The sequence below is a fragment of the Lontra canadensis genome, unplaced genomic scaffold, assembly GCF_010015895.1.
Source record: "Lontra canadensis isolate GAN:19392208 unplaced genomic scaffold, GSC_riverotter_1.0 scaffold30, whole genome shotgun sequence".
NCBI lineage: Eukaryota > Metazoa > Chordata > Mammalia > Carnivora > Mustelidae > Lontra > Lontra canadensis.
In genome coordinates this window covers 9,339,959-9,352,126 of record NW_022631024.1, presented here as the reverse complement: position 1 = coordinate 9,352,126, position 12,168 = coordinate 9,339,959, and the positions used below count along the sequence as shown (strand labels likewise).

The window sequence follows — 12,168 nt, the reverse complement described above, 5'->3', positions numbered from 1 at the left end:
TAAACAATGCTATGACACCTGTCCCCCAAACCATGCACACGTGGTCGAGAATGATGCTGGCATGTCCTCTCTAACGGAAGTCCTCTTACTTTCCAGTGTCTCATGCCTCCTGCTGACCCACTCCTCCTCCTCCCTCCGTTGTGCCCACTCACTGGAATCTTTCAATTCCCTTCTTTCCTACTGCCCTTACTGCTTCCCACTCCATTGAAACCATATGCTTGCCCCTCTTCCTTGCCTTCAGAGAGGAATGGTTGCAGGGGACTGTGGACCTCAGTTCTGTCCGATTCTGAGAAAATAGCAACTCTCCTTTTTCAGCATCATTACCTGACTTAGAGTGTCTCCTGGGTCAGGTTTTTAGAACCCAGCCTCTCCCTTGACCACCTTCTTCCCACACTCAGCAGAAGGATAAACAGATGCAGAGCACATTGAGCAGATGCATCCTTTATGGGGGTCCTGCAGAGCCCTTTCCAGGCATGGCCCTTGTCTTTTTAGTTCTGTGAAATTCCTCCTTTATGCCTAGTTTTCACTCCTGTATCAGATTAGAGCGCGACCCAGCCATTCCCAGCTGTTAAAGTGTAGATTCCAAGGCAAGAGGACATTGGGAAGATGCCCGCTGGATTCTTTTTTGTGAATAATTGTCTTCTGATGGACCAGAAGTGCTGAAAGTGGGAAAGTGGGACTTTTGCTGAAACCCAGTCTGTTGTGACCCTCTGCTGAGCTGGCAGTGCCTCACCCACCTGTCTCCTAGGGGAGGCACCCACTTCAACACAGCCCTTCCTGGCGATCTTCTCAGTCAGGGTACTGTAATAACTATCAGTGACACGGTGCTCGTATGTGCCGGACACTACTTTACACACTTGACATACATAAACCATTTAGTTTTTACTAAAAACACCCCTTTCCACAGATAAGGAAAGTGAGGCACAAGGAATTGAAGTGACTTACCTAAGTCCACACAGCTAGAAGGGGGTGGAGTCCAGCTTGAGAATGTGTGCTCTTGTCCCCTGCATGATGCTTTCTCGTTCACTAGTTTTCCTGCTGACCTAGTTTCTCAGAGGAGGTAAGTCTGAGGCTCTTGGTTTGTGTGATGTGGGCTGTGCCCCCTAAAAGCAGGGACCGGTGCCTTGCACAGAGTAGGTTCCCCTAAAATGTGTGACATATGATCAAAAAGAGATGAGAGAGAGAGAGAGAGGTGAAATCTGTTGGCTTTTGAGATGGAGGAGAGAAGATAGGATTAGGAAAAGGGAGGAAGATCATATGAAGAGGTTGACACCCAGTGTCTTTTCCCAAACCCCTCAGCCTGCCTACCTGTGGGCCTGACAGAGGAGGTTCATGCTGGGGGCCTGCCAGGGAGTTAAGATCAGACTCTGAATCCGTGAGGCAGCAGGCCAGGGCAGGTGCAGATCTATTCTCAGAAAAGTGCTCTCTCTTCTCTTTACCTTACTGTGGGTGTTGGTGATGGAAAGGGAGACCCAGGAGCTTGTCCTCTGTGAATGCCAGGGCCCTGGGGGCATTGGCCCTGTGGTCTTCCCAGGAGAGAAGAACATTACTGATGTCCTCACTGACTCTGTGTTCAGGAGCTTGGTGGGAACCTGGGCTCTAGAGGGGTAGCCTCATATCCTCAGGAAGGGAATTAGGGCCATGCAGCAACAGAGGTAGAGTTTTTCATACAGAGATGGAGGTTTTCATGCATATGTATGTGAAGTTTGTACATGAACATGAGAGTTTATGCATACATGCATGCTCTCCGTTTATGCCTGGGCTCCTACACACATCTGTGTGTAGACTTATGTGTGCCTACCTGGAAGGAGAGGAGGTGGCGTCTGACATCTCCAAAGTTCTGCGTGTGCGTGCATGACTGTCTAGGTGCAGGTGTGTGTTCTGGGGAAGGGATTAAGATGTGGGTTCTGGAGCCAGTTAGAGAGATTCAGATTCTGGCTCTGCCTTGTACAGGCTGTGTAGGTTTTGCAACTTTAGACAGATTTTTTGAGTGTTTATTTGAATTCCAGTTAATTAATATACAGTGTAATATTAGTTTCACGTGTACAAATAGCGATTCAACACTTCCATACAACACCCTGTGCTCACTAGTACAAGTGCTCTCCTTAATCCCCATCGCCTGTTTCCTCCATATTCCCCTCTGCTAACCATGAGTTTGTTCTCTATAGTAGTTAATTATCTGTTTCTTGGTTTGCCTCTCTCTGTTTTCCTTTGCTCGTTTGTTTTTAAAGTTCTTCACATGAATGAAATCATATGGTATTTGTGTTTCTCCTACCGACTTACTTAGCATAATGCTATCTCCATCCATGTTGTTGCAAATAGAAACATTTTATTCCGTTTGATGGCTGAGTAATATTTCATTACACACACACACACACACACACACACACACACACACACGTATATACCACCTCTTCTTTATCCATTCATCAGTGGATGGACACTGGGGTTGTTTCAGTATTTTGGCTATTTCTGATAATGCTACTATGGACATCAGGGTGCATACATGTCTTTGAATTAGTATCATTTGGGTAAATACCTAGTAGTGTAATTGCTAGATCATAGGGTAGTACTATTTTCAACTTTTTGAGGAACCTCCATACTGTTTTTCAGAGTGGCTGCACCAGTTTGCATTCCCACCAACAGTACAACAGTGTTGCTCTCTCTCCACATCGTCACCATCACCTGTTGTTTCTTGTGTTGTTGATTATAGCCATTCTGACCGATGTGAGGTGGTATCTCATTGTGGTTTCAATTTGTTTTTCTCTGAAAATAAATGATGTTGAGCATCTTTTCATGTGTTTGTTGGCCTTCTGTATGTCATCTTTGGAAAAAATGCCTGTTCATGTCTTCTGCCCATTTCCCAGTTGGATTATTCCTTTTCTGGGTTTTGTTGATTGTTCCCTGACATTCTTTAAACATTTTTTCCTGTAATGGACTTAATTTTTTTTAGAGCAGTTACAGCACCACAGCAAATTAATTACATATTACAGAGCATTCCTATATACTCAAAGCCCTCATACATTCACAAATCCCCTAATTATCAACAGCACCATCAGAGTGCTACAGTTGTCAAAATTGATGAACTCCACTGACACATCATCATCACTCCAATCCATAACTTACATTAGGGTTCACTCTTAGTGTTGTACATTCTGTGGGTTTTGACAGATGTCTACTGACAACATTATAGTATCATAGAGAATAGTTTCTGTGGCCCTAACATCTTTGGTGTTCTACCTATGCCCTGGAAACTACGGATCCTTTATGGTCTCCCTCACTTTTTCTTTTCCAAATGTTATGTAATGGAATAATATAACATTGAGCCTTTTCAGATTGGCTTCTTTCATTAAGCAATTTGCATGTAAGGTTGCTCCATGTGTTTTTCAGATTTGATGGTTCATTTATTATTGTACTGAATAATAATTTCATGGTCTGGATATACCACTGTTTGTTTATCCACTCACCTACTGAAGATACATATTCAAAAATAGCTTGAGATGATTTTCCTGTTACATGGGGGATGCAAAAATCTTATTCTGCCACCTGATGCAGTCTTCTGTGTTGTGTATGGTGCTTCAGTTCAGAAGCCTGACCTCTATCCCAGGTTCCCAGCTTTACAGTGGCTCCAGGAGGGCTCTCTGTATGGGTACTGTCTTCTACTTCGCCAGTGAGGTGGAGTAGTCCTCTGACTTGCCAAAATCACTGTTAGGTTAGGGTTGGAGTGGGAGCCCTTGTATGGTTCCTTACCTGGTTTCTGATTCCTAGGCTGCCTCTGATTTAAGTAGCAGCTCTCCCACCTCACTAACAAGGGGCAGCTGTTTGTTGGGTTATGGCGGGGCTTGGTGGTAGATGGATTGGGTTAGTGGAATCGAAAAATCCCAAGGAAAGGGTGCCTGGGTGGTTCAGTGGGTTGAGCCTCTGCCTTCGGCTCAGGTCATGATCTCAGTGTCCTGGGATTGAGTCCCGCATTGGGCTCTTCGCTCTGCATGGAGCCTGCCTCCTCCTCTCCCTCTCTCTGCCTGCCTGTCTGCCTACTTGTAATCTCTGTCTGTCAAATAAATAATTAATAAAATCTTTAAAAGAAAATCCCAAGGCAGTCTGCTAGGAATCTGAGAGCCCACCATGGTAAAAATGATTTGGGACCAGATCCCCAGGTTCTTGATGCCCATGGGGACCTGGTTGGTTTGACCTACATCTTTTGAACTTCTCAGTTCCATTAAACACTGATTATTTCCATTTTGTGCAGGAAGAGCAGGGTTACCTATGGTGCAGAACAGTAGGACTCTGACTCTGATGAACTGAGTTCCTGGGTACATCCCTAAGAATTTCTTTATGGCATGTGCCTGAAATTCCTGATACAGTCAGAGACAGTGACCTTCAGAACACATCTCCTGACCTGCAGAACACATGCAGTGGCTGTGGACAAGCTTGGTGGTGTTTGTATTTAGAATTGCACACCAGGTTCATCCTAACTAGCTCGTTTGGTTGTTCCATGTGTAAGTTCTGCTGATGGACATCTGCTGGAGATTGCTTGTCAGGGAGGAGATTCTTCTGCTGTGGGTGGTGGGGGTGGGTGGGTGGAATATATCCATATCCTCATCTCTTGAAATTTCTTCTACTCTTGGATTATATGACTACTCCTTTTCTGTCCTTTTTGTTAATACCTTCTCTATCAGACTCTTCAATGTCAGAAATATGCGGCACTCTTCTCTAGGTCATCCTCAGCATTCATGTTTCACACCCGTCCTAGTTTATGTCACACACTCCTATTGAAAGGCAAAGTATGTTCAGGGAACTAAATTTTTCTTAGTTTAGTATTGAGCAAAATCTCCAGCATTTACATATATTTATATATATAAAATGAGCTTGCAGTAGAAGTGCCCGATACATTTCCCTTCACAGTTTCCTCATCAAACAACATGCTTCTGGTATTATGCCACTGTTGGATTCAACCAGCCTCACAGGTTATCTGTCTATATGGTGGGAGGGGAGCTGTCGAGGGGTTTCCTGGTCTGCTCCCAAGGGCCACGTAGAAGTAGTTCACCTGACTTGGCAAGGTGTTCAGAAGGCGTGCTTAGACCTTTGCTCTGGCTATATGTACTTTCAGAAGGGATTTATTCCATTCTTACTGATGTTGATTAGCAAATTTCCAAGTTCACCCTAGGCTCCTTTGTTTGGATAGCAAAACTTTGATTAAGGTTTTTCAATACTACCTACCAACATCAGCTCACCCTTCGGAAGGATGGCAGGATATCTTATGGAAAGTGCTTCCTATTCTGCCAGAGACAGCACTCTAGCTATGACTGAGAAGGTTAGGACTAACCTGGGGGCCAGACTGGTACAGATTGGCAAATTTACCCCAATGTGTCACCTCATGGTTACTTGTCATATACTTTATGGAATACCTGTAGGATTACACCTAGAAGATCTTCATTTCTTTTTTTAAGAAATATTTTATTTATTTATTTGAGAGAGAGAGCAGGAGCAGAGGGGCAGAGGGAGGGGGACAAGCTGACTCCCTACCGAGCAGGGAGCTGAACATGGGTCTCTATCCCAGGGTTGTGGGCTCATGATGGGAGCCGAAGGCAGATGCTTAAGCAGCTGAACCACCCAGGTGCCCCAAAGATCTTGATTTCTTAATGACTATGTGATATGGAGAAAAAGGAGTCTGGGACTGATGGCATAAGGGACTCAGAAGAAAGTTATGTTTGGTTTCCTGGGACCAAATGACTTACTTACATTTAGAAGTTACTGGAAAGTGTAATTAATGAATTTGTGTATTCCATATATGCGAGGCATTTTTTGCTTTTTAAAGTAGGTTGCCAAACTGTGGAAAGAACCAAGATGCCCTTCAACAGATGAATGGATAAGGAAGATGTGGTCCATAGACACTATGGAGTATTATGCCTCCATCAGAAAGGATGAATACCCAACTTTTGTAGCAACATGGACGGGACTGGAAGAGATTATGCTGAGTGAAATAAGTCAAGCAGAGAGAGTCAATTATCATATGGTTTCACTTATTTGTGGAGCTTAACAAATAGCATGGAGGACAAGGGGAGTTAGAGAAGAGAAGGGAGTTGAGGGAAATTGGAAGGGGAGGTGAACCACGAGAGACTACGGACTCTGAAAAACAATCTGAGGGTTTTGAAGGGGCGGGGGGTGGGAGGTTGGGGGAACCAGGTGGTGGGTATTGGAGAGGGCACGGATTGCATGGAGCACTGGGTGTGGTCCAAAAACAATGAATACTGTTACACTGAAAATAAATTTAAAAAATTTAAAAAAAAAGTAGTTGAGTATACTTGGTTCAAACGATGGCACAAGAATAGAGGAAGTAGAAAGAATACAAAACTTGTAGGCAAGCATCCCAAAACTGAGTGATTGGTGGGAAATAGTGTTTCAAGACAGGTATGCCCATAAAATATGAAGGCAACTGTAACTTGAGTTTGTTTTTGGGATTGCTGGTTGCTTTCTGATCACTGGAGAGAACACAGTAACAAGAGTGGCAGGGGCCTTAATGTGGAGCCCTAGGTTTTCCCTGTGTTCCATTAGGGCCACCATAGACCTCTGGTTATATCATTATCGCCAAAAGTCTGATATTCAACTTAAGCTCCTGCCTTCAACAAGCTTGTGATTAGTAAAAGTGGGTGGTTGTTCAAATTTGATGACATAATTGAGGCCATATTTCACAGACAATGTAGAATCTTACGTTATTTTTGTTACTGAAATTGATAATCAGGGACAACTGATTAAGCAATAAATACCCAGTTGTGTATTGGTGTGTAATTATCATTATGTAGCAGTTGTTAAATCTGTTCATTAGGTCCGTTTGGGTCTCCATTTGACAGATGCACTGTTGAATTATGCTTCCTGGCTCCCTTGTGTTTGGAACAGGTCATGAGATTAGTTGTTGACACTAAGTTGTGGTCACAAGTGTTATGAGTCACATCTAATCACATCTAGACCAGAGTATTTAGATGCCAGTGCAAAATCTTCAAGTTTTCTGCAGCTTCTGATAGAATGATAATGGTGTCTGCTCCATCAGCATTGGTCTCCCTGAGTGTTTAAAATGAGCAGTACCCTATGCTTTTCAATGGCAAACATGCAATGTCAATATGAAATAAATATTTGGTGTCAAGGTACAACGATTTTGACATTGTTTCCTCAGCACAATGAGGTTATCCTGATGGACACACATTGCTTTTTTCCAGGATACAAAGGACATTTGAGTGGCCATCATGGCCATGTGGACAAACATAGAATTAAGAGGGAAGGGAAAAGGAGTCAAGTGCTGAGAGTTCATTGTGAGGACACCTTGGTGTTGAGTGGGGGGCACTACATCTGCTTTGAAGAGTCTCCATCTTTCCTGCCTTCCATGCTCTCTGTTCTCAAACTGAACAAGCCTCCCAGGGCTTCCCACTGTCCCTCAAACACATTCTAGTGTTTATTGCTTCTTCCTCTTTGTGTGGGTCCCACTATTTGGATTACTCTGCCATTTCCTGCTATATCGAACTTTTGTTTGTCAAAATCAATCCATCCTTTTTCTAAAAAATTATCATTTTTTATTATGTTATGTTAGTCACCATACAGTACATCATTAGCTTTTTATGTAGTATACCCAGATTCATTGTTTATGTTAACAGGACAGTCTTAGAATCATAATTGCAAGAATTTTTCCCCAATCCCTACCAAATTCATGTAACTTCTTCTTCTCAAAACCAATAGGACTGAGGTGCCTGGGTGGCTCAGTGGGTTAAAGCCTCTGCCTTTGGCTCGAGTCATGATTCCGGAGTCCCGGGATCGAGCCCCACATCAGGTTCAGCTCAGCAGGGAGCCTGCTTTCCCTCCGCCCCCCTGCACCCACCCCTGCCTTCTCTGCCTGCCCCTCTGCCTACTTTGATTTCTGTCAAATAAATAAATAAAAATCTTATTTGTGGAGCATAACAAATAGCATGGAGGACATGGGGAGTTTGGAGAAGGCAGCTGGGGGGGAATTGAAAGGGGAGGTGAACAATGAGAGACTATGGACTCTAAAAACAATCTGAAGGGTTTGAAGAGATGGGGGGGTGGGAGGTTGGGGGAACCAGGTGGTGGGTATTAGAGAGGGCACGGACTGAATGGAGCACTGGGTGTGGTACAAAAACAATGAATACTGTTATGCTGAAAATAAATAAAAAAAATGAAAAAAAAAAGAACAATAAAACTTTGTACTTTCTTGTGTAGTAGCCAAAGTCAAGCCCGTAGAAGAGGTATTTGGAGATAGCTTTGTTCCACTTCAAGACAGCTTTATTTATATAAATGGCAGAAACAGCTTTCCTGAGATATGGATTCCTAGCGGTACCTGGCCTGGGATTGCACATGAAAGTGGTTGAAGTCATTGATAGAAATGAAACCAAATGCCCTAGCTTCTAGGTCAGGGCTCTTATTGTTTTCCAGCACTTCCTTCTATGACCTGTTTGGGTCCCATGGGAAACATGGGTAGGAGGGAAAGATAATGTGATCATCTCTTGGGTCATCTCCCAATTAAGGTGTTCCATCTATTTTTTCTTTCTATAAGTGAATTCTGTCCCTTAATTTCCTCAAACCCCTCTTCATATCTTCGTTCCTCAGGCTATAGATAAAGGGGTTCAGCATGGGTGTCACTACTGTGTACATGACTGTGGCTACCCGGTCCTTCACCACTGAGTACATGGACAGGGGCCTAAAGTAGACGTAGATGACACTCCCATAGAACAAGGCCACGACAGTGAGGTGGGAGCCACAGGTGGAGAAGGCCTTCCACTTGCCAGCCGCAGAGGGAATTCTGAGCACAGTGATGATGATTCGCAGGTAGGAGAAGAGGATACACAGGAAGGGGGTCGCGATGACAGCCAGGGTCTCAGTCATGACCACTATCTGGCTGGAGGATGTGTCAGAGCAGGAGAGCTTTAGCACAGGCTGGGTATCACAAAAGAAGTGCTTGATGACATGGGAGGCACAGAAGGACAGGCGGGACATGAGTAGCACCCGGAGCAGGGCGTGCAGGTGGGAGATGGTGCAAGAAGCCAGCAGCATGAGGTGGCAATGCTGTGGGTTCATGACCGTATCATAATGAAAGGGGTTGCAGATGGCTACCAGCCGGTCTATGGCCATAGAGGCCAACAGGTAACTGTCAGTATTTGCAAAGGCCATGAAAAAATACATCTGGACCAGGCAACCCACGAAGGAGATAGCCTTGGTCTCTGATAGTAAATTTGCCAACATCTTGGGCACAATAACTGTTATGAAGCAGATATCTGTGAAGGACAGGTTGCTGAGGAAAAAGTACATGGGGGTATGCAGTCGGGAGTCAGAGCGGATAACCAGAATGATGAGTAAATTGCCCATGACAGTGACCAGGTACATGATGAAGAAGATGGCAAAGAGTGGTTTCTGTAGCTGAGGGTTGGAAGAGATGCCCAGGAGGATAAAGCCTGAGTCGCTGCTGTAGTTCTTTGTCTCCATGTCTGTGCCTTCATGGACCGGGTGTGGAAAAGCAGTTGGAGAGATGTGTAGAGCGATTTCATCAAGTCACCTTCCTCCCTAATCACTAGCTGTAAAAAAACCCATTGACATTTGTTCTGATTTTAAAGAGTATTTACTTCAAGACATTCTAGAAAAAGAGGGAGTAAAATCCATTAAGAGAAAAATAAGAAAATTCCAAGCTGCTTTTTCTATGAGAAACTAAGGTTTTCCCAAGTGTCCTTAGGTAATTTTTAAAAAATTCTTTTAGCCTAATTTGTCTGAGTTTCCTCAATTCTCTTTTTATTTTCAACATCTTAATTTAATTTTATTTTTTCAGTGTTCCATGATTGTTTATGCACTACACCCAGAGCTCCATGCAATACCTGCCCTACTTAATATCCACCACCAGGCTCACCTATCCCTCCAGCCCCCTCCCTTCCAAAAACCTCTGTTTCTCAGAGTCCACAGTCTCTCATGCTTCATCTCCCTCTCTGATTTCCCCCAATTCACTCTCAATTATCATTCTAAATATTTTTTTTGATGAGTCAAAATTTATTGAACACTTCTATTCGTAAATTAAATAAACATGGTAAGAACAATATTCTGGTGGCTGTCATAGCGATAACACTGACAATGGAGTAAAAAGCATCTCATTGTTTTCTCCCAGTCTAATATAAGTGACATTTTATTTAACTGAACCTTCAGTGTAACTAGAAAGTGAAAATAGCACTTTTCTCCAGACTCACTGAGGTATAATTGACCAAATTGTATATATTTAAGGTGTGCAACATGGTGAGCTGATATATATGTACATGGCAAAGGACATTTGAAGAACAGGAAAAAGAAAGAAATTTAGCAGAAAGTTTATATAAATTTGAGAATATGGTGCTTTAAAAACAGATATCTGTTTAAAAATTTCAGCGAGGGTCATAGTCTTTAGGTTGTTTCTTGAGCAATACTTTAGAGAATTTTTTTAGAGAATTTAAAAAAATTCTTCATCCAGGGGATGACTTTATATACAGGAGTTATTGTGAAGATTTTGTTTATTTATTTGACAGAGAGAGAGAGATCACAAGTAGGCAGAGAGGCAGGCAGAGAGAGAGGGGGAAGCAGGCTCCCTGCTGAACAGAGAACTTGATGCGGGGCTCGATCTCAGGACCCTGAGATCATGACCTGAGCTGAAGGCAGAGGCTTAACCCACTGAGCCACCCAGGCGCCCTTACATGAGTTATTTTGACTAAAAAACTGTGAAACCCTCATTCTAAACATTTAAATATTCCCAGAATAGAAAACTTGGACTGCAAACATCCCATTCCACCAATTAGGAGAAAGACAAGGCAAGGATGACCTCTGTTACCACAATTAAGTTGTAGTGCTCAGATGATAGTGTAGGCCTGTGAAAAATTAAAATTAATGAAATAGACATAATATTTAACTTGTCATTATTTTTTAGCTGACTTGTTTGGCTATCTAGAAAAATCCAAGGTACTCATCTGAGAACTTTTAAACCTATGAAGAGTTATCAAAGTGGCCAGATATAAGATATCATACAAATATTAGTATTTATCCTGTAGTAGAAAAAATACAATGGAGGAAAACATTTCAGTTGGAAATGGCAAGAAAGTCTAAATAGCCATTGTAGTGCCTGCATTGACCCAGACCTCCTGTCCCTACATGGACTGGCAGTGTAGCCCCCCAGCCTCACACTGGTGTAGGGTGTGAGAGCCTATGCTCCAGTAAAGAATCAGGCCTCACTGGAGACAGTCAAGCAAAGGCTGGAGAACTAACTTTTCAGAACAACAAAGAAAGTCATGCATCAGGAAAGATATAAACATACCAAAAGCATAAGGGAGCATTCACATGGTTATGGGTATTAAGGAGGGCACATGTTGCATGGAGCACTGTGTGTTATACGTAAATGGTGAGTTTTGCAACACTACATCAAGAGTTAATGATGTAGTGTATGGTGACTAACATAACATAATTTAAAAAAAAGGAATCTTAACAGATTGATGAGGATTTCTGGGATCCAACTACTGATGTCCCTTTACGTGAGATAATAAATTATCTTCCTCCTTAAAACAAAACAAAACAAAACAAAACAAAACAGAAAACAAATACCAGAATCTGATCAGACCAAACAGTTTAAAGAATTTCTTAGAACTTAAACTTACAGAAACCCGCGGTTGGGACTCTTGTTAAAGACATCACAACAAGAGAAGCAAAACCTGAGGAGACCACCTGATCAGAACATCGCGAACAGAAATATTTGAAAATGACATAAAGTGTATCCATGAGATTTCACGAATATCATATTTAGCTGAATGAGGTCCTGGCAACCAAAGCAGGACCTCTTGGCCAATCAGGATAGAGAAATCCTGATGGATGGACTTTTTTTTTTATTAATTTTTTATTTCTTTTCAGCGTAACAGTATTCATTGTTTTTGCACCACACCCAGTGCTCCATGCAATCCGTGCCCTCTCTAATACCCACCACCTGGTTCCCCCAACCCCCCACCCCACACCCCTTCAAAACCCTCAGATTGCTTTTCAGAGTCCATAGTCTCTCATGGTTCACCTCCCCTTCCAATTTCCCTCAACTCCCTTCTCCTCTCCATCTGATAGATGGACTTTTGATGAAAGAAGGCCAGCAGTTGTTGTGATGAAAAAGAGGATTCATCT

General features: G+C 42.9%; 1 protein-coding gene across 1 annotated transcript; it reads right to left on the bottom strand.

Annotated features, from left to right (window-relative positions):
• Positions 1–8,553: 8,553 nt before the first annotated feature.
• On the bottom strand, positions 8,554–9,545 carry LOC116872836 (olfactory receptor 1L6-like). Its single transcript, XM_032866357.1, is given in 2 exon segments — positions 8,554–9,491; positions 9,494–9,545. Coding segments are annotated over 2 exon segments (945 nt in total). The 5' UTR covers positions 9,501–9,545.
• Positions 9,546–12,168: the final 2,623 nt, after the last annotated feature.